The sequence below is a fragment of the Alligator mississippiensis genome, chromosome 7 (assembly GCF_030867095.1).
Source record: "Alligator mississippiensis isolate rAllMis1 chromosome 7, rAllMis1, whole genome shotgun sequence".
Taxonomy (NCBI): domain Eukaryota; kingdom Metazoa; phylum Chordata; order Crocodylia; family Alligatoridae; genus Alligator; species Alligator mississippiensis.
This window is the reverse complement of record NC_081830.1, coordinates 64413591-64436551: the sequence shown is the minus strand read 5'-3', so window position 1 is coordinate 64436551 and position 22961 is coordinate 64413591. Positions and strand designations below refer to the sequence as shown.

At 40.7% G+C, this 22961-nt stretch overlaps 1 protein-coding gene across 1 annotated transcript in view; it reads left to right on the top strand.

The window, feature by feature from the left end:
* Positions 1-1073: 1073 nt before the first annotated feature.
* Positions 1074-22961, top strand: part of DHX36 (DEAH-box helicase 36) — a 39875-nt gene continuing 17987 nt past the window's right edge. Inside the window, exons 1-14 of the mRNA XM_006263879.4 lie at positions 1074-1430; positions 3206-3327; positions 4912-5113; positions 7446-7484; positions 8124-8294; positions 10538-10617; positions 11269-11343; positions 11502-11668; positions 12504-12585; positions 13229-13369; positions 15888-15990; positions 18689-18776; positions 20509-20564; positions 21716-21780. Coding sequence (XP_006263941.1) covers positions 1203-1430; positions 3206-3327; positions 4912-5113; positions 7446-7484; positions 8124-8294; positions 10538-10617; positions 11269-11343; positions 11502-11668; positions 12504-12585; positions 13229-13369; positions 15888-15990; positions 18689-18776; positions 20509-20564; positions 21716-21780 — 1619 coding nt within the window. The 5' untranslated portion in view covers positions 1074-1202. The remainder of the gene's footprint in view (positions 1431-3205; positions 3328-4911; positions 5114-7445; positions 7485-8123; positions 8295-10537; positions 10618-11268; positions 11344-11501; positions 11669-12503; positions 12586-13228; positions 13370-15887; positions 15991-18688; positions 18777-20508; positions 20565-21715; positions 21781-22961) is intronic.

Sequence of the window (22961 nt, the reverse complement as noted above, 5' to 3'; positions counted from 1 at the left end):
CAACAGGTGGAGAGGAAGGGGCGGGGGGAGAGGAAAGGGGCCTGGGAAGGCAGATTGAGGCCTCCATGGGCAGGGGCTCTGGGACCGAGGCAGGTCGTACGACAGCGCGGGGGGAAGCTCATCCAGAGGTGTGGGAGGTGCGGTGCCACTGCGCGCACTCCTGGGGGGGGCACATGCTAGGGTTGCCAGTTCTGTTCGGATGTCATGATGTAATGGCATTAATGACTGATCTACTGTACACAGGAAGGCAGATGCACATTACTAGTATTACATTTAAAAGACACCCCCATGGGACTACTGTATAAATTGGATTCAACATTTAATACTTCTCTTAATGAATGCCCTATCATTTATCGCCCCGGTGCCTCTGAGATAACACTGAATTCCTGGAGACTCGAGGGTGATTCTGGAGGGTGGGCAGCTCAGCATGGCCGCCCCCGCCTGGTTTGTGCGCAGGGCGGAGGCGGGCTGGGGTCTGCACCCTGCTGCCTTTGCCCCAGGAGCTGCGCGCTGGCCGTGCCGCACGCCCCCTGCCCGCCCCGCCGCCATAGGAGGCGCAAGCTGCCATCGCACAGCTCCTGGGGCAAAAGGGCAGGGGCAGGTGTCGAGGTGCGAGAGTGGCAGCCTCTGAAGTGTCACTGCTGTTTTAGGGGTGCAGGTTGTAATATTGTTCTCCAACTATTTAGCTGGTCTAATAAAAGATATCAGATTCACCTAAAGAACCTTGTCTGCCTGCTGCCGTTTTAACATTTCAGACGCCACCAGCTGATTTTCCCTCTAGACCACAGTGTCCCCAGGCGAGAGGGGCGCAGGGCGGAGAAGACACCAGCACACGGGGGCGAGCGGCTCTGAGGGGCCGAGCTGGGACTCGAACCCTCCACCCGCCCGCAGCCGCCGGCCTGTGCCGCGCAGCCCAGGGGAGAGGGCGCGGCCGCAGCCCGCCCGCTTGCCCGCGGCCTCGAGCGCACGCGCACTTCTGCGTCCCCCCCTCCCACCGCAGAGGTGCGATGACGTCACCAGCGAGCATCATCAAGAACGGCCGACGACTACGCTCACGCGCTGAATGGCACAGCGGAAGTGACGCGTCGGCAGTGCTGGCTGGGTTGTGGTTCCGCTGGTTGCTAGCAGCCGGCTTGTGCGGTACCCGCCGTTTCCCCGGCAGCCGTCTCCGTGCGGTGCCTGGGCCCGAGCGCGGCGGGGCGATGAGCTACGAGCACCGCAGGGGATGGGGCCGCGGCCGCGGCGGGAGCGGGGGTGGAGGTGGGGGCGGGAGCTCCCGGCCTTCCTCCTCCGAGGCGGGATACGGAGGCCGAGGGGGCGGCGGCGGCGGCGGCCGGGGGCGACATCCCGGGCACCTGAAGGGCCGCGAGATCGGGCTGTGGTACGCGCGGAAGCACGGGCAGAGAAGCAAAGAGGCTGACAGGCAGCAGGTAGAGAACGGGTGGGGTCTGCGCCCCCCAAACGCACTCCTCGGCCCCGGGGCTCCCGTAGTGCCCCTGACATCTGCTTGCCTGTGAGCCCCTAAGAGCAGGTGACAGCTCGCAAGCAGCCGGATGTCAGTGCCAGCACTTCTCAATCAATCATCAGCAATTAATTTCCACCCCCCTTCACCCCAACCCCCACTTCTGGGTCAGGCTAGCATGTTCCTCCCTCAGAGAAGCCAGTTGGAAGAGAAGTTTGCATAGAGGCAAGAAAACATGTTAGTTTTTAAGCTGCAACTGAAGATAAACTATGGGGAGGACAGCTCTAAAAGACACTTGCTGTGCCCCTCTGAACATTTGAAAGGGGATTTGAATAGGGCCTAGTTCACCTGTCATTTATTGTTCCTCATACAGTTAAGCAAAAAAACTGGTGAATACAAAGAGGAGCCTCCTCTATCTCAAGCTAAAGGCTTTGATGGAGCAAATAGGAGATTTTTTTTCCTGTTTTTTTAATGTTTGTGCTGATTTTGCTGTCATACAAAAGGTAACATTTGTGCTATGACATTTGTGCCGTTTGTCATATACAAGGATACCACTCTCGGCAGCTCAGCACCTGTTTTCAGATACAAAACATTATCTTTCCTTTTTAAAAATTCCTCTGCAGAAGAGGAGGGTGAAGTCTTTGCTTTTACACTATATTTCCCCCTGGCAATAACATGCGGCTGTAATGCGGTGAAACGAGCAATTCTTCTCAATGTGTGTGTCTTGTTTTATGTGTCTTATTTTTTTTCCTGCTGGGAAGAGGCAGTTTGTGTGCTGTTGCCTGTTTGTGCACTCCTGTGTAATATCAGTGCACATCCACATGCGTAGCTCTGAAAAGAACAGTTTGGGAAAGGAGGGGGAGAGGCAAAAGAATGTGAGGAAAGTGCTCTCAAGTAATGTTCACGGACAGGAGATGTACAACAGTGTCAACATATGGACCTGTTCAGTTCATTTCTTTTTGATCCAGCAGACTATGTTCTTTTAAAAACTGTGAAAAGGTTGTAGTGTTTTTTGCTTTGTAATTAATAACCTAACTTTTGGAAGATTTGGATGACTGAAAGACTTGTCTATTAAAATAGTTACTCCTCACTTAATGTTGTAGTTATGTTCTTGAAAAATACGACTTTAAGCGAATCCAGTTACATCACAGTAGTTACCTACTAGCAGGCAGCAGCCAAACACCATTATAACCAAACATTGTGTGACTTTAAATGAGTATGTTCTCTAATAGATCAGTGACGTTGTAATGAAACAATGTTAAGCAGGGCAACGTTAAGTGAAGAGTACCTGTAGCTGTGGAACACGGATTTGAAATCCATTAATGGCATTCACTGTAACTGGATTTTTTTTTTTAGGACTTTAAGGCATTTAACAAGTGAGTAATGAAGGGCTGGCATACTGAAGGTGAGGGCATTATATAAATCTCAGCTTTTTAAACTTCAGTTTCCATTACACCTGTAATGCAAAGAAAAATTTGCACTGAAGAACTTAGAAATAGCAACTTGTGCACACGTTTGACCATAAGCTTGTATACAAATGAATATGATGGTTACAATGTCTTCTGTGATATAGCAAGAAAAAATACATTGCCCTTGTTTTCTGAGTTACTGGATAAACAACTTTTTAGGTAGCTTACCAATTATAACAGCTTCAGAAAAACGATGCTTTTGCATGTAAACCAAGAGTGTTTTCGAATCTGAAGTGTGAAGCTTGGTGTAAAGGCTACTTTTCTTTTGCTTTAGAGAGCTGTGGTGCAAATGGATGAACATCGTGAAGAACAGATCGTGCAGCTGCTGAATACTGTCCAGACTAGAAATGAAAAAGAACAGGAAGCCATGTCCTGGTGGTCAGGCGAGGAAGAAGGGTAAACGGAACAATTATTTGTGCATTATATTGATCTTGGTTCAAACAGTGTCGTTCTGGGAGTTGCTAGAAAGACTTCAGTAGAACATCTAATGTCATTGCATGTGTGGCTTAGCTTAAAAATGTCGTAAAAAATTTATCTCTGTTATAATATACCAAGGAAATTAATATGGGTTTGTCACATTGTTTTGCAGGAAATGTTTGTTTAAAATATTTACCCATTTCAGAGGTTAAGCCGATCAACTGTAGGCTGAGGAAGAATACATTTCCTTAGCTTACCTTGGACTGATGTCTTTTTGTTTCCTGTGGCTGGGAAGGGCCAGGATACTGGGCCTCCTATTAATTCTAGGGACACTTTGCCTTACACTATTTGTAATTCTGTAATTCTCTACTAACCCACTACTAATGGCTGCAACTGGAGAAGCTGCGTTAGAGAGAAGACTGTCTGGTATTTGAAACTGGTTCTTTTGTCCCTTCTTCTGGGTGGTCAAACTTTGGCACAGGCAGTCTGTGTGTAGCATGTGGCAGATTGGAGAGGGCATAGGCAGCACAGTGGCAGAAAGATAGGAAGCCGATAACCTGTGGTCCCTGACCAAGCTAAGGAGCAGAAAGTAGAGCAGCAGATTGGGCAGGTGAAAGCGATCAGAGTGGTATTCAGGGAGGGTGCACAGCTAACCTGTGGCATCATGCCTACCGGAAAGTTTTCCCTTCCATTGCCCTACTCTGTTTAACTGATGTGGTGATAAAAATGCTTGCCTATAGCAGAAGCATGTGGTGTTGCCTTGTCTTCAGTTTGCTCTTGCATCTGTCTGAAATATTATTTGCTGTTGTTGTTAATTATACCTACAATAACTACAGCTGAAGGATTAGAAGAGTTTCTTTTTTGCTTCGTGCATTTGACAGCACTTTCATTCCAGCAATGGGTTTTAAAAGTGGGAAATTGATTTCTAAAAAATGAAAATTGGCAAAGGCCTGGCAGGTATAGTGGCTGAAATGCATTTTAAATAACTCCTTAAAGTGACTACATTTCAGATTGACATTGAGGATGATTAAGAAAGAAAATTTAAAAATCTAATTTATTTGTCACTATGCTTTTTTGCTTCTCTTTGAGATTGAACAATGAAATCAAGAAAAGCTTTGCTCTTGTATAGTCCGTTTCACTTGCAGACATCTTGCAGGGCATTATTTGGGTTTTTTGCTATTGTAGGGGAAAGGTTTGTTCCAAAAAAGTTTGTACATGAATTTTGTGTCTGTGTGTGTGTGGTGCATGTGCAAGTAGTTTTCACTGGCGGTTGCAAAATTACTTTGAACTTAATAAAACTTAAAGCAGTTCCCCATGCATACCTGAGAAACCTAAAGATACCGATTTTCTTCAAGGTGCTCTTGAATTCATATGTTCAAGAATATTAGTGCACATGGTCTCTGCTCAGAAAAGCAAACTCATTTGTATGGCTTAAAAATTAGACAGACTCAAGGTATTTAAAAAAAAGTTTTTGTACTTGTTTCAGTGGCCAAGTGTATCCTTAATTATTTTGTTTTAACATTTTAATATGGAAGTTAAAATACAATCTAATCTTTGTTCCAGACCTGATCAAGTGGAGCAAGTAAAAGAGAAACCAACCTTGGAAAAGGTTCCTATAAAACATAGACCAAACTTGGAGAGAACATTCCTAGATCGGGATGCAGAATTTCTTTTTCAAAAAAATGAGCCAGATATTGATTTAGATGAGCAATTTAGAGAAGAATTAAGAAAGAAGAAATCTGATTCAAGATACATTGAAATGCAGGTACTATATAATGCTAAAGTAACTTGGTTTGAGTAAAAGGCGTAGCTTGTTTGATCTTATTTAGTGAAAGAATGTTGGTTTGATAATGTTACCTTAGTTTTACTAAAATACCTGAAAATAACTTTTGACATTTTTTGTGATACTATTTTTATGTAGCTAGCTAGCTAGCTGTCTATCATTTTAATTAAAACATTTTACAAGGGTAATTACCAATTCTGTGCAATCTAGTAGAAAGTATTAGACATTATATTAATTTGTATTAATATGAGCATACATATTTATATTGTGCAATGTTTTTCATGTGGCTAACATTCCAAAATTCATAGTTAAGAATGAAATCCAGAGCTGTGACAGCCTTTGGTAACTTTGAATAAATTAACTGGGTAATTTAGTCATGAAAGCAGTAACTGGCCTTAAGTTCAGTTTTATTTTGATATTGTGCTAATTGATTTGATGGAAATGGGTGAAGGATAAAACAATCCATGTATAATATGGGTATATAGGTTGTCTTTACAGAATATCGTTAAGGGGTGCTGATGTGCCTACAACAGGGAAGGGCAATTATTTCGGGTGCAGAGCTGCTTAACTTGTCACCTCTGCCACAAGAAGTCCCTCCTCTTGCCTCTCATAAGTACTCCTTTTGGGAGTGGGGATTACTATCTTGGAACTAGAAAAAAAATCATACAGTAAAAGTCAAACACCTGCTAGAACATTTTTTAATTTATTACAAAAAATATTTATCATGATTTGTGTTTGTGTGCTGTATATAGAAGGGACTGCATAATAACTCAAAAATAGTCTCATTCTTTTATATTGTGTGTGTGTGTGGCTTGGGTGGGGGGTATATGGTGGAGGTGTGGCTGCGTGGGGGCATAGGGTATGGCGGGGTGTGTGTATATGTGGGGGGATTGTGGAATGGAGTGTGAGGTTTATGCAGCAAATGGGTCAGGGGGACTCAGGGAGCTCCTGCCCAGTGCAGGTACTGGTGCCTGGTGTGGCATCTCTCCGGCCAATGCTGCGCTGGGGGCAAGAGGTGCAGCCTACCTGGCCACCTCTATCCCAGTGGCTCTGCATGCACCTGCAGCTTCTGCCCTCGCATGTGGCAGCCCTGTTGGACCCTGTGGGGAACCAGGGGGCAGGCTCCCTCCACTTCCAGTCAGCAGACCTGCGTGGCAAGGACAAGAAGACAGCAGCTCCAGTGCAGCGATTCTTCCAACACGTGGCCCTCGGATAGAGGCGGCAGCAAGAACCAGCCAGGAACCATGGGGCCAGGCTGGCTTCTGCTGTGTTCTGCGTTGCAGCATTGCAGTCAGGAAACACGCAGCATAGCATGGCACAGAGCCGTCCAGCCTGCCTGGGCAGTGCCCCGCCCTGCCCCGCCCCTATGGTTCCCAGCTGCAGCGTAGCACACAGCAAGAGCCAGCCCAGCTCCACAGTTCCTGGCTGGCTCCTGCTGCCGCTGGCTCTGACCCCTGGGGTCCCATGCTCCCACCCGCTGCCACTCCTCCTCCTCCCCCCCCGGGCTACTGCCGCTGCCCTTCCTTCCCTGCTTGCCACCACTGCTGCCACTCTGTGGCCATGGTGCCAGGACTGCGGCGCAGCAGGAGCACTATGTGGCTTCCAACTGGGCTGGGCTGGCTCCCGCTGTGCCGGTGGTCCTCCCTGATTCTCCCCCTCCCCTTTCCCCAAGTTCTTACCCGAGTTCCTTTCTGGGGTGCAGCAAGGCGGGAACAACCCCAGAGCACAGGCCAGGACCCTCTGGTAGGTTAGAAGCTTGCAGGGCGTGGCCGGGCGGGCCTTGCTGTTGCTGCCACTGGGTCTTGCTGCTGCTGCCACTGGGTCCTGCCGCTGGCTTCTCCTTGGTCTTGCTGCCACTGGCTCCTGTCATCTTTGACAGGCAGCCCGGGGCAGATAAATACTCATTTTTAGGCACCCTGCAGGCCGGGTAGAATGGCCTGGAGAGCCTTATTTTGCCCACCCCTGGCCTACAAGTTCTCTGTGGGAGTATGAACTTGTAATTTGTTCAAGAGTCAAATCCAGAAGATGAAACTATGAAACAAAGGCCCCAGTCTCTCACACATGCACATACTTAACTTTAAGTTTGCAAATACTCTTTTCCCACCCATGCCCCTGCCCCAAGTGGAAACTGTGCATGTGGTTAAACATGCACATAAACCTAAGCCTACCAATTCTTAACTCAAGACCAATATGCTGTTTTGTTTTCTGATTGAAAGATGGATAGTAGACAACATTGGTTATATCTTTTACCTTGCATTGTTTTTTTAAATGCTCTTCTCAACTGCATGTATTTTTTTTTTTTTTTTTATCCTAGAGGTTCCGAGAAAAATTGCCTTCATATGGGATGAGAAGGGTAAATTATATTTTTATTTTAAAATTGAATACATACTTGTTCTTTTATTTAAAAAAAAAATAAAAATAGAGAAGCATTTGTAAAAGTATGGCTTTGAGCTGAGCTTTAGAATTGAAAGCCTGTTGGTCTTGGTGCATCTCTTCTGAAGAATCCTACCTTTTATAATAAAAGTTACCTTTTACTTGTGAAGCATCAGTATTGGCTCTGACTTCATTTCAGAAGAGATGAATTCTTCACCAGTCTGTAGGAACTTATTTTGATTATGCTGAAATGTATAATTTTTGTCAGAGGTAGCATTGTGTATGGAAACAATCAAATGTACCAAAATATGGTACTGTTAAAATATATATTTTTAAATGCCATTTTTCTCCATGTCTTTGCAGTGTCAACTTCTAAAGTTGAATTTCATGGGCTGTTCGAGACTCAAACAGCCTTAACCCCAGACTTTGCTAATGAATCATATTATGCCTGCTAGCTTGGTACTTAGGGAACCCTATTAGCCCATTATATAACATTGTATTCATTGCTACTGCATTTTTGTAGATTAATTAAAAGCTGAGTCTGTAGGAAATTCTTCTGAAGTCTAATGTCCACTTAATATAACATTTATTATAATGCTTTCTTTACCTTTTCAAATAGGAACTAGTAAACGTTATAAATAATAATCAGGTAACTGTGATAAGTGGTGAGACTGGTTGTGGAAAGACCACACAAGTAACTCAGTTCATTCTGGATGACTATATTGAGAGAGGAAAAGGGTCTGCTTGCAGGATTGTGTGCACACAACCAAGGAGGATCAGTGCCATCTCAGTAAGTATCATCTTGAAAACTATATTACTTTTTTGAATATTAATTTATTTTTGGAAGAAAGGAGTGTCTCCTATTTGTATTGAAGAACTGCAAGAAGATTGCAGTCTGCTTTTGTTTTCTTTCATTTTCTGTTCTGTCTCACAAAGTTTGTGCTGCCCAAAGAGATTAGTCCTAAATCCCCACTCCTACAGACACCTATACCCCTAATTAGTTGTGCAGATATAAAAATAAACAGAAGTTTGTTGATTATTTTTGCAGGTTTGCAGCTAAACGTTATTCACTAACAGTAAGGTATTTTACAGCAGTTAACCAATTTACCAAAAATTGGCTGAACCCTACAATAGGAAATTCATCCAGAACAAATCCCCTTTATCTTTGCGAAGATCATAGTGCTTAGGGTCAGAAGGGACCTAAACAGATCATCAGATCTAACCCCCTGCCCTGGGCAGGAACGAGTGCTGGGGTCATAACACCCCAGCCAAATATCTATACAGCCTCCTCCTTGAAGGCCCCCAAGGCAGGAGAGAGCATCACCTCCCTTGGGAGTCCATTCCAGAGCCTGGCAGCCCTAACCATGAACCATCTCCCGATGTCCAGCCTGAACCTTCTTTCTAACAATTTGTGGCCATTATTCCTAGTAACCCCTGATGGTGCCTGGGGGGAACAGAGTCTCTCCCAATTCCTGCTGACCTCCACTGGTGAGTTGGTAAACAGCCACCAGATCCCCTCTCAGCCTTTAGCTTAGATATTAGCTAGGTTTTCTGTTCTAACACCCATATCCTATATGAGCATGTTACAAGTAAAGGAGAACATAAGAGTTTGCACTTGACCTAGTTTTCTAGCTACCTTGTTTGCGAGTTGGTCTGGTTCTGTGACAAACAAGACACCTTTAAAAAATAACAGATTCTGCGCTTACAACTTCATTTCACAGTCAGTTCGATAGTCACAAGACAATACAGCTAAGTCTTGCCTAAGCAATTTCACAATCTAAAATAGTTGGGAAAACTGTAGCACTTTGCTTTGTCCAGAATTTTGAAAGTTACAAATGAACATTTCTGAGCGTGTTTGATTGCATGAAACTTGGTAGCCAGAATGAACAAAGAGTCTTTAAAGTTTTATAAAAAAAAATCTCCTTGCTCTTAATCTCTTCAAGTATAATGAATATGTGTTTGTTATAGGGTTGGCAAGCTAGTCAATTGACTAGTCAAATATTGGCCACTGACCAGTCAACTGACTGGATTTTTTTTTCCCTGAGTGGTCAAAGATTATAGCAATTTTACAAAAACCCCCAACAAAACCCTACATTTTTTGCAGTTGTCTTCACAAAAAATATGGGGGGGGGGGTTATTTTATTTTTTTATACATTTGTGATTTTTCTGTGTATTATATGGACCTGTTGGTAATTTGTTTACAATTTTTTTGACTGAGATTTGACCAATCTTTATTTGACCAAATGAATACCCAACCCTAGTTTAGTATATAAAACTGTTAAGTGGGGAAAGCTGAAAAAACTTGTAAAACCCCCTGTAAATTGACATAATGCATATGTAGTGGTCATCCTTAAGAAATAAGTTGACTTAGTAAATCAAAATTACAAAATCATGAGTTCTCCCAGTCAGCCCATTGAAGACAACTAAGCTAAACCTTCTGGGTTTGTTTTGGTGCTAATTTCATACCATTTTATTTAAATGGTTACATTTTGAAAACTCTAATAGTAAATGCTTTGAATTTTTGGTGGTTAATGAAAATTGATGCTGTGGGTCTTAATCTATTCTGTATTTACTTCTGTCTTATACTGCTGACTTCAATTGACTTACACTTTTTGTAGTCCTGGAATCATGAATGCTAATACATTTTTGGTACAGAAATTACAGAAATTTGTTTATTTAAGGGAAGATCTTGGTCTACGTTTACAGCTATTTACTAAAGTTGAGATTTGTTTGAACGAAGTCAGTTGACCATAGAACCCTTCTCTCTTTTTATTTATTTTTTATTTTTTATTAATGCCCATCAGGGAGAAGGTGTATTGCCCAGGAAAAATTGCATGTCATACAGCGAAGAATTAAGGAGATGTTTAAAATATCTTTCAGTTCTGTTGCATATAATTTTTGTTGGTTTTTTTTTTTTTTTTTTTTTTTTAACAAGTGCATGTACAACTTCATTATAGGGAATGACTATTAAGAAATAATGAGAAGTTCACAGATAACCATTGTAACTTTTTAACATGTTGGTTTGATTTTAAGGTTGCAGAGAGAGTTGCCACTGAAAGGGCGGAAGTATGTGGTAATGGGAAGAGTACAGGATACCAAATTCGCTTGCAGAGGTAAATGATGGTTTTCTTGGAAAACTTTGGGCATGTGGTACTGGTTGAGGTGAAGCAGAACAATGTTATGGTCTAAGAGTATACTGTATACTAATCCTAGAAAACTGGAAAAAATTAGAAGATGCCAAATGGATAGCAGACTAAAATGTTTCAAATGGGTTATACGGCCCAAGTTATCTGAGATCGTAAACAGTATAGAGAGATTTTGACAGCTTAGTCCTGTTTGCCGCATCTTATTTGTGGAACCCAAGCTCGCTGTCTCATTTATAAACACTGCTTAATAGAAATGAATCTTCTACCATATTGTTACTCTCCAGCAGTCATTTGCACTGTGTTTTAAATTGCTGCAATAATTTGAGGCAGTAAGGAAAAGCAAATCCCAAAATGGTAATAAATAATGGCTGTACAGTCTGATTCTGGCAGATTGACTGTCTGTTCTCATCTGAAGAATATTGTGGCATAGCCACTTACTTAATTTCCTCCTGCAACAATTTATTTCTAAATGAGTGAGTCAACAGAGTAAAGTTGAATGATACAGACCATCATTATAGACACTTTAAAGCGTACATTTTGATTTTTTTGAACTTTTAAAGTACTTTGTAAAATATTTGGAAAAAAGAACTCAGGAATTCTTAATGCATCTCTTTTCAGTCGGTTGCCAAGGAAACAAGGTTCCATTTTGTACTGTACAACAGGAATCATCTTACAGTGGCTTCAATCAGACAAGTAAGAACTTGTTGAAAAGAAACAATGTAACTATCATAAGATATAATTAGTGAACTAGTTGTTTTAATAGTGATATTTATTGGGTTTTTTTCTTTAACATTTGCTTCTAGTCTGTGATATGCTAAACAGAATATATTCATCTTTGTACTCTATTTTAGGCAATTGTCCAGTGTTAGTCATGTTGTCCTTGATGAAATCCATGAAAGGAATCTTCAGTCAGATGTCTTAATGACTGTTATTAAAGATCTCCTAAATGTTCGTTCAGACCTGAAAGTAATACTGATGAGTGCTACTTTGAATGCAGAGAAATTTTCAGAATATTTTGGTGAGTGAAATGTCTGCATTGTAATATTAAGTACAGTAGTTTAGCCATACTTGCACACTATAATTGCAGTTGTTTTCTGGTTTAGGAATAGCTTCACACTACTGTCGGGCATCAAACTGCTGACCATCTTAATGCTTCCTTAGTTTATTCCAGGCTTGTCCAGCTTCCCTTTGGCTGGAGGCTGCATTTGGTGCTGGTCCCTAGGGTCCCCCCCTACCATGCAGACAGTGCTGGCAGTGCATGGCTGCCTGAGATCCTACCTTCCCAACTGTATAGGAACATCCCCACACCCTTGCTTCATGGCCTTGGGAGAGGTGGCTGCAGGGGTCTGCCAGTTGGATGGCCCTGATTTATTCCATCGTGGATATATGCCACTGTCATTTTCTGTTAGTGGGATGTCTTTTAGAATTGTCTTTTAGAATAGTAGAGCATACTATGTAATAGAAGCTGCTACACAGCAGTTGGCTTTTTCTTTAGGTTTTAGTAAATTTAAAAGATCCAGGGATGAACATTTCAAGCTCTCTCATATCTAATTCCAGCCTACAAGTGGCCTCTGGTTTGGGTTTCAGACAACTAATAAGAATATGGGGAAGCATGTGCTCTTGTTACGTATGGTATTTTTATTTATTCATTTTCTGTGAATATTTTCTGGCCCATTTCAAAGGTAATACATTTTCCTGGAAACCAGAGATTTAAAAAGCATGCAGTTAAGAAGATAAAAAATAACTTAGTGAGAAATGTTAGCCTAGCTTCACTTTTTTTAATACAGAATAGTGCTATAGTTCTGTCCTGTCTTGCATTACTTGTTTAAGAACTACTTATTTTACCTTGTTAGACAATTGTCCCATGCTTCATATACCTGGATTCACTTTTCCTGTAGTGGAATATCTTTTGGAAGATGTCATTGAAAAATTAAGGTCAGTGCATTTCTAAATGTAAGGATCATGAAATGGTAGCAAACATTACTGGGTGCATATGTAGAATGAAGTTTACTTTTTGCTCAGCTGAACTCTGGAATTACCAAAGTTGCCAAGCACTCTCCACCATGACTAAACTGAAAGGCAATTCACTCTTTCTAGTGACAGCTGACGCTTCTGAATTGAAGGCAGGTATCTTGTTTAAGAAAACATTTTTACTAATGGAAAACTGAGTTGTTTTTGTTGTAATTTCATAAATAACATCTTGCTAAATGTGAGGTGCTATCAGTAGCAATTAAATATATTTTTAATGAGGAAAAACTGTTAAAAAGATCAATATTTGTTCAGGATAGATGATGGTGCATAATCATCTTGTTACTTTCAATCTGCTAGACTGAGCTAAATAGTGTTCATGTATATTTAGAGACTTTGTCATTTTTTATGCTTTGTAAGGATGGTGCCTATTTTGTAAGGAAAGATTCTTAACTACTTTTGTAATATAAAGTGCAGCAAAATATTCTCATGTTTCTTACTGGTTGTGGATTGCAAAAATAATGCATGTAGTAATGTTCAGATTTTACTTTTTTTTTAATAATTTTCATTTGATTATGAATAAATAATTTCTTTTTAACATACACTTAAGGTATATGCCAGAAAACACAGATCGCAGACCTCGCTGGAAAAAGGGCTTCATGCAGGGGCACATAAGCAGACCAGAAAAGGAAGAAAAAGAGGAAATCTATAGAGAACGTTGGCCAGATTATCTAAAGCAGCTTCAAGGAAGGTTGGTCAGTCTAGTTTTCTTTGCTGCACTTCAAATGTTACCAATTACATGTACTTCTACAGCTGCAAATGATTAATATGACTAACAATCCTATAGTGAGAGGCATAACACCAAGTGTTGAAATGCTAATTAAGAATTTTAGATAGACTCATGTAATTCTAGGTCTGATCAGACTAAAAGCTGCCAGTGTCACGGCTAATGTAGACAAAGTTGTTACTGTTATGCATTTTCCTGTTGGTACATATGATCCATAATTCTGTCTCTTAAAGAAACTATCTGGCTACTGTTTCTCTTAGAATCCCCTTCCCTATTCAGTTTTTCTTTGTATTAAATGCTGTTGATGGTTTGGTTCCACAATCAATAAAATGCATGATTAAACACTCTAGTGGGCTCTAAAATACTTCTGACAACTTTATGCAGACCGTTTCTTCATACTGTTTTAAACAGATTAAAAACAAAAACACTGCTTTTTCCAATTTTCTGAATGATATTCTCGACTTGAGTCTTTGTTTTGTTGTATTTATGGCTCTTACAGTCCTGTGGTCATGTCAAAGGCCTAGCTGAGCCCTTCCTTAGAAGTCCCTTTCTCACAGGTAACCCAGCCCTCTCTTAAATAGAGATGTTATATTGGAAACCCTCCAGGGCTTGGTACCTATGCTGTTCTTGGTGATAGGCTGCATATTACAGGAAGTAGCTCCACAACTTCAGATCTCTTGTGTGAAAGCCATCAGGTCCTGGCAGTTTGTTACTGTTTGATTTATCCATTGTCCTCTAAAACATCATCAGTTGACACTTTAGAACTGACTCCTAATATTGATTTGATCCCTGGGAGGAGTGGCTCTGGCAAGGGAATCTCTCTAGTATCTTCCATAATAAAGTGATGCAAAAAACTCATTTAGTTTTTCTGCAATGACTTTTTTGCCCTTTGGTGCTCCTTCTACATCCTGATCATCCAGTAGCTCACTTATTTCCTGCCATTCTTCCTGCTTTTAAAGTTTGTAAGACATTCTTACTATGTCTTCTGTTCCTTGTAAATTTTCTCCTCAAATCCTCCTTTTTATTTATTTATTTTTTTTACTTCTCTTATAGCTGTCTTACATTTCACTTCCAGAGTTGTTCTTTTTTTATTTTTCTCACTTGAACTTGACTCCCCCCCCCTCCCCCCCCCCCTTTAATGAAGTGCACATTTTTTTTTTTCCTTTAACGTGTTTTCCTCTCCTTTGGTCATCTCACTTTTTTGGTTGTTCTTCCCTTCTGAGTTCTGTTGCTCCTCTCTTGAATGAATCTGTCCTAAAATGAAAAGTATCAGCTGTACTCCTACCAGGGTAACATATGCTTTACTAGAATATTGCCTATCCTGTACAGTTTTTTTTCTTCTGCACATCCATACCTTCATTCTACCCAAAAATCCAGTGTTTTCTCCACTGGATTTAAAGCTTCTCTACCTTTGCCGCTTTTGTTGTGGACTGCAATAATTATGAGTAGCGATGCCTATATAATGTATTCTAAAGTCTTTACTAATTGGCTTGAATTAAGTCCCTCAGGAAGATCATTAGTTTGAATGATGAAGCATGGAATGTTTGTAGGCTGCTTAAATTATTTAGTTTAATTCAGACAGGTTATATTAATATAGTCTGCCTCTTTTTGCATTGCATATCAATAGAACATAAAATCTTTCATTTAAGATGTAATGCCAAGTAGTATTTAGTATTTCTGTACTATTTTGGGGTATCTCAGGGTAGGTGTTGACAACCAACAGCCTACTGGGTGGATCTGGTCTGCCAAGGTCTGATAAAGCTTTGGGTCACGTGGGGGATTGGAGGCACACAGCTGTTTCTTACTGCCCATCCCCTCCATAGCCTTCCCTGGTTTCGTGTCTGAATTTACCTGTGCCATGGTATTTGTCCCTCCCTATTGCCATTGGGAGCAGGGATTGGTGGTAAGAGTAAATGTAAGAGGCTTAGATGGCCTAGAGAGACAAAGATGTACCACTTGTCGTGCGGGGCCAGATTGGAAACAGTGGTCTGTAGCAGAAAAAAGTTGCTGATCCCTGTAAGGTGATCCAACTTTATTAAATATTAGTTTGAATAATGCAAGAGCTCTGACAATATTTTACAGCAAATTACGTTTAGGTTAAACCCACTATATAGATTAATATAATGCTAGCGTGTCAAAAGAATTGTCCTACGTTAATGCTATCTTTATGTTGTCAGATTGAAATTAGTTTTGTATACAGCCTTTCCCATTGCAATGGCAGGTCTTTGGAAGTGCCCTCATTTATAGTGTTCTTATCTGTAGTATGTTGTAGGAGGCTCTTGATGTTTCTGAATTTATGCCATATAGTTGCAGGAGTGAGGGTTTGAAGTGGGTGATCATTGGGTAGAAGTACTGCCAGCTAATATAGGGGGCTTGACTGAATCACCCAGGAAGCCCCTTCTGGTTATATTCCTATGAATGGATCTATGATTGTTGCTTTGTATGCAAACAAGTTGCCTCCATATTCACTTGATGTTTATAGGTATTCAACAAGTACTATAGCTGCTTTGGAATCGATGGATGATGACAAGATTGACCTTGACCTCATAGCTGTACTCATCCGATACATTGCCTTAGAAGAAGAGGTGAGTTTTTGCCTAGTGTAATTTTTTTTTTTTCCTAGGTAAACAGTTTTTAACCCATTCAGTTTAACTTTTTTTTTTTTTTAAGTGGTACTCTGCCTTGTCAGGCAGAGGCAGCATAGGGGACCACCTTATTAGACCAACTACTTGAAAGGGACATGAGCTTTCATAAGGTACAGCCTCCTTTCTCAAATGACATGCTATGCTGTGCATCTGGTGAAGTAGATCGTAGCCTACAAAAGCTCAGGTATCTCTGAACGACTCAAGGCACGGAGACGCCTTTATAGATTGCCTTCTGCGTAGCTTTAAAAAAATAAATTATATAACATATTTAAAATTGTTACACAGTTTGTTACGCTGATGCCAAAAGTAGTCTAACATTCATATAAGCCTTCTCCTCTATTTCTCAGCACTTTCTATTTTCCCTTCCAGAAGCTACTTTCTGATGGAAAAGGAGCATTTACTTAGGTTTTATGTATATGTATATGTATATGTATATGACGAGGACGAATGGTCACAAACTACTACAAGATCGTTTCAGGCTGGACATAAGGAAGAATTTCTTTACTGTCCGAGCCCCCAAGGTCTGGAACAGTCTGCCGCCGGAGGTTGTTCAAGCGCCTTCATTGAACACCTTCAGGATGAAACTGGATGCTTATCTTGCTGGGATCCTATGACCCCAGCTGACATCCTGCCCTTTGGGCGGGGGGCTGGACTCGATGATCTTCCGAGGTCCCTTCCAGCCCTAATGTCTATGAAATCTATGAAAATATAAGACTTGCATTCTTTAGAAAATCCAATGCTCAGGTAAAATATTGAGCAAAGAGCACTCAAGTCTGTCATAGCATTGTTACTGTTACAGCAGTAATATTGAAATGTGACACCATGCTTTAGGAAATTACTACACTGGTCAGTGGTCATCAAGAAAGTCACAGTAGATGGAAATTTTGCTGGATTCTATAACTACACTGTAACTAAGTTTTTGTTTGTTTGTGTGTTTGTTTTTGGTTTTTTTCCCCTCAAAGTCACCTACAAAATTTAGATGCATAATTCCTATTCAAGTCCCTGAATAATGAGAGTACAACTTAATTAAGTCAACATAATTCAAGCAATTGCTTACATTTAATGCCTGCTTAATGTTTTCTTAGATAAAGCCTATTGAAATTAATGAAAACTGTGCAGTTAAATCCTGCTAGTAGCTTTGAAAAAATCTCACTCTAAATACATTTATCAGTTTTGTGGTATATACTGAACAACTGAAATGCAGCATATATCCTTTACCTAGGCAGGAACCATTGTGTAGTGAGTAAAGTGCAGGGTGAGAGATTTGAAAAACCTTAATTCCCAGAGGTATTAATAAATGACTGCTAAAATATCGAGGGAAGCCAGTATAGAAATCTAAATGAAAATGTTGTTAGTAAGTAGTTTGGAATTTATTGTTTGACTTAATGGTACACTGACAGCAACCTTAGTTACCTTATATACTCTCTAGAAATTTCATATAAAATTAATCTCTAGTGCTTGTCCATCTTCTTAAGTGGACAAGTGGCTAGGAAAAAATGCTTGAATGGGTGGAGAGATGTTTTATGTCCTTGTCGTAATTGTATGGGGCGGTAGGTCTTAAATTTACGCATTTCAGATGAGTCAACAAATTCATTTCAATACAGTGGACCCTGTTTCTTTCTTTAAAAAAAATTTAATTTCATGGGGTCATATTACTTCAGTGATTAAACACAAACATTGAGGATACATCTCTGCCGCCTTAAGGTTGTTTACCTGCTTGAGAGATACCAAAGCTTTGCATTACTGTTGAATACAACACTTGTATCTTTTTTTTAGTTAGTCCTGCATATGCCTATCCCATTGATGTCTAAATTAATTACACATTTATACATTCTGTTGTCTTGTGTGCTTACGAGATAATGGACTTAAAAACTTAACTACTGCTCACCTCTGCAGCAGCATGTTTTTGCTCCTGCTGGAGGCAGGATACCAGACTAGATGGCCCTATGGTCTGATCCAGTATGGTAATTCTTGTTTTCTCTTTATATAAATTTACTTAAAATTTTAGTTCCATTCCTTTATTTTTATTAGCGAAAGTAGGCCATGGAATGGATAGGCATACACTAGCGATAAGTCATGAAACCCTAATAAAAGGCCACTTTCACTATAACTTAATATACTTTGTCAGAACGGTTCTGCACCTGAGACAGATTTCAAACATGGAAACTGAAGTTAATTCTAGAAAGAGTAATGGAATAACTCAGTCCTCATCCAGCACATCTGTTGTTTGTCTTCCCCAAAGGACAATTGAATATTAAACCATATACTTTCAAAATCACATATCCTATGCTGCAAAACAATTAGAAAACTAAGAGTGAGGAGAAATACTTGCTTTTTCAGCTAGTTCTCTGTCTTTTATTTAATTGCACTGCTAATTTCTCAGAATGTTGAACTGGAATGTCCTTTATAATAATTCTGCAAGGGAATGTGTTAATTTTAACTTGAAGTATTGAGAAAACTTGAGAGGTTATGTAACCATCTCTTTGTAACAACAAGCTTATACAGTTTTGTGCCATGTTTTGTTCAGTGATGTCTCAAATGTCAGCTATTCATAATACCCAACTTTGTCTAAACATTTCGAACAAATGCTTTTATAATTTTAGCCATAATCCAATTTTTCCCCCATTTTTATATGTAGGATGGTGCAATATTGGTGTTTCTCCCAGGCTGGGACAACATTAGCACTTTACATGATCTCTTGATGTCACAAGTCATGTTTAAATCGGGTAATATATTTTGTTTTTCCTATATAGATTCTAAGAGTTCTGTGTCCCTTCCCCCCCCCCCCCCCCCGATGAAAATGTCTTCAGTATTTTCTTGTGGTTTCTCAGATCCCTACATACTTGGCAATGCATTTTTTCACAGTCTTTCTCTTCCTCATTCTTTAACGTGAATTAATTTTGCACGAGTAGTGTCTTTCATCTGAGACTGTTGGCAATGCCATTGGCTTCCCATATTTTAGCTTTTGTCTCCATATTGATGAGTCTCAGACTTGCATTTCCTCTGTCTTGTCTCGTGTCAGAACTTTCCTACCTTGTCTTCCTCTATAGAGAATTGAGCTTGTCGTCTTCATTCCTCTTTGCTGATTCAGTCTTGCTGTTTGAAAGACTTCTTAAAAGTCTTTTAATAGAGACCAGAACAACATTTCTTGGAATAATGATGGCTCATATCTTCTGGGTACAGAACTATTTGCTCTGTCCTCTTGATGCATACGAGGCCCCATCTATACATTACATTTAGGGCATGATTAACCAGTTAATTATGCCTTAAGTTGTCATCCAGTTACACATTCAGTCAATTAGTGGCATGATAAAAAGGAATAAGCTACAAAGATATTCCACAAAACGTGCAATAAATTTGTAACTGCTTCCTATAATGCCATTACTTGAATGTGTGGCCCTGGGCCCCTGTAGCTGGCAGTCTTTTCAGCTCATGAGAGCTCCCAGTTGGGGGAGTCCATGTGCATGCCCAACACTGGGAGTTCCCAGCCCTGGAGGGCTGCCACACACTCCTGCAGTTGGGAAGCAGCTGTGAGAGTACACATGGTGCCCCTGTGGCTGGGAGATCACAGTAGCTGCGGCACTGGCAATAAGGTATGATGGGATTTCACTTGCGATTCCACAATCATGCATGTATGGATTATGTGAATTGTGCAGGTACAAGCATCATGGGATCTAATGCATATGTAGAGGGGCTCTCAGTTGGAGAAGCACAAAAAAATGGTCCATGAGCTTGTAATGTTTCTGATCATTTCTGTGAATGAAATGCAAACTGTGGAATGTCAGCAAGGATCTGTGTTCAGCATGCAGTCACCCAGAATCCAATCTATTTGCTTTGGCCAGGCAGATAAGTTTGAGCCCAGCCAATCGGGCTTCCCCTGGCGGCCTTGGTCCCCCCTCTCCCTGTGTCGGTCCTCTCACAGCCATAGCTAAATTTAAAGCTTTGATAGCCGGATCTACTTGCAGATCACCTGCACCAATGAGAGAGTAAGGCTGACAAGGGGACTCTGGCTTGGGTCCGCACTGCAAGTCTGCAGCCCTTGGGTGCTCTAAGTGCAACATCCTGTCCACCCCCACTCCCAGAGCATGTGTATAAACACCCCTAGTTCTTCCAAGTTGCATGGCTGCTTCTCTGCCAGTAGATGGCCAACTACAGCTAACCAGCTTGGTTATAGAAAAGGCTGTGATAACCTTACAGCCACATATCATGTTGTCCTGGAAAAATGTGGTAACACAATTTATCCTGCATACTTTGGCAAGACTTGAAGCAGGACAGTGGTCTTGTATGTCTGTAGCCGTGGGTGGGGAAATGCTTTCTCCTGGGACATCTGTTTACAGCCTTGGTAGTAGTAAACAATAGCTGTACACACATTCTTTTTTTGTTCAGTTTGTTCATTTCTGCTGTATAAGAATTGTATTTTTCATTCTATATTATAATGCGTACTGTTCTAATTTGCAGATAGATTTGTTATCATACCTCTCCACTCTTTGATGCCTACTGTTAATCAGACGCAGGTAAATGGTTTTTTTAATAAGAAAATTTTGTGAATGTTGGACCATAAAAAGCATCAGGAAACGTACAAAATTTCTTAAGTACATTGTACAGAAGGCATAGACAGTGAATACTTTATTTTCAATTTTAAAACTTGACTCAGTGATTTTATTTCAGTGTTTATATATTCAGATATCATTGCTGTGATTATCCTGTACTGTGGTGCTGTTAATGGCAATACGATTTGTGTGAGTGGCTGCCCCCCATTGTAGAAGGTTTTCTTTGTTTTAACCTAATTATGGTTAACTGTACACAAAATATTATTTATTTAGCATTCCTAAAAAATATTTACAACTAGTTTGTTTTGCAGAAAGTTTCACCTCCGCTAAATAGCATGAAAGTGTTTGAGGACAAGTGTGTACTAGGGGTGTGTGAAACGGGCAGTATTCGCTTCAAATTCAGCCTGATTCAGAGGACAGTGATTCGATTTGCTGATTTGGATTACTCTCCTGACTTTTTTTAAGAATTGGCTGAATCTCTATTTGAAATCAGAGCATTATTCCATAGAAACAGCTTTTCTATGTTTTTTATTCTATGTACCTCCAAGGTACCTGTGTGCTCGGTGGTGGACCCTCCCCCCGCGTACCCCCTGGCTTGGCAATCAGCTGCAGGGGGACTCTGGGTGCCCCCCAGACCCAGGAGGCACCAGGTGCTGAGCCGGGGGTGGGGGGTCCCCTGCGCAGAAGTATCGGAAGTACTTCTGGTCAACTGCTGGGTCTGCTGCCAAGCGCGTAGGGACCACCCCCCCCCCGCCCCCCCCAACACTCCTGTGGGACACTCCATCCACCCCACCATCTCAGCATTCACGAGCCACACCTGGTGCCTTGAGGTGCGTAGAAAAAACATAGAAAGGTGCGTCTACGGCCGAATTGTTGAATCTCTCTGAATCGAATGGGAGGCTTCCAATTGGATTCGCAGAGATTAACGAGTCTCCTGATTTGGATTCGGAATTTTGGCTACTGAATCAGGACAAATCTCCTCCAAATCGACTTAACGACCAAAGCTTTGCATAGCACTAGTGTGTACATTTGTTCATATCTGGAAAACAACTGATTGACTATCCTTCGTTATTGGCAAATGCTTAAATAGGAATTAATAGACTCTGTATTTACAGGTTTTTAAAAAGACCCCTCCTGGAGTACGGAAAATTGTAATTGCAACCAACATAGCAGAGACCAGGTAAAATATTACATGTACCAGGGGTGACCAGACTTCAACTTAATGCAAGCAGCATACATTTTGATTTATAAAATTAGAAGTATAAATCTGTTAAATAATATGGGAAATGTATTTTGCTATTTTTTACTATTGGTTTATAATGCTAAAAATAAATTTCTCTTCATAAATGTTCTTAGGTTCAATCAATCTTCTAAGCAGATTTCAAGGAAACAGTTCAGAGTATGGAATTGTCATAATGTTTCAAATCTGTTGCGTTTTGAAGCATCTGAGTTGCTTGTTTTTCTGGCAAGCTTTTTTTTCAACCCGTCTTTTATTAACTTACTACTGCAAGGCCGAGAAAAGTGACTCAGACTTTTCCTTAAACAGTTATGTTGATAAACAATTTAACATTCCACCCCAGGGTTTTTATTTGCGGTTTGTAACTCATGGAGAAACAGTTGACTAAGATGTAGACTGAGTTGGAAGAGCTGATGGTAAAAGTATGCTTTTACTTGTGCAAATATTATAGTCCAACTTTTTGTGTAAACTATTCTTGTTCATGATAATCCCTTGTTGCCATGTTTGAACTTTCTAAACTTCTGTCCATAATTTTAAAAAGTTCTTTAAAACTAGGAAGTAGATTTTCCTGTCGTATAATGGGGAGGGTAACTCGTGCCAGGTTATTCTGGTTCTGATTCCTGCTAGAGCACCGAGTTATCCTTAAAAGGTTTGTGTAAACATCGGGATGAGTTTAGAGCAAAATTTTGAAAACATCTTATCACAGCTTAGTTATGAACAATGATCATGCTGCATTTTGTGTCCAAACCCCCCCCCCCCCCCCCCCAAAAAAAAATAAAAATTAAAGTGACAAGCCTCCCACACATACCACTACAGGGTGGTGGTGGTGGTGTTGTTTGGTTGGATTTTTGTGGGGGGGGTTGTTTTTGTTTTTGTTTTTTTTTTTGTTGGCAATGTTAAATCTATCGGTGCTTAATATAATACTTGATTTATAGGTACTAAGTGTTTGCTGGAGAGCTGCTACAGTAGAACAAGAGCTGTCTTTCTTGTAGTTTAAAAGAGTACAAAATGAAGGTTTTTAAAATGTGTGCAGAATTGCTGCTCAATTCTCTTTTATATGTAGCAAGTACACATCTTTTGTTTTATAGCTAGACCACTTAAAATAGCACTAATAACCTTGATAA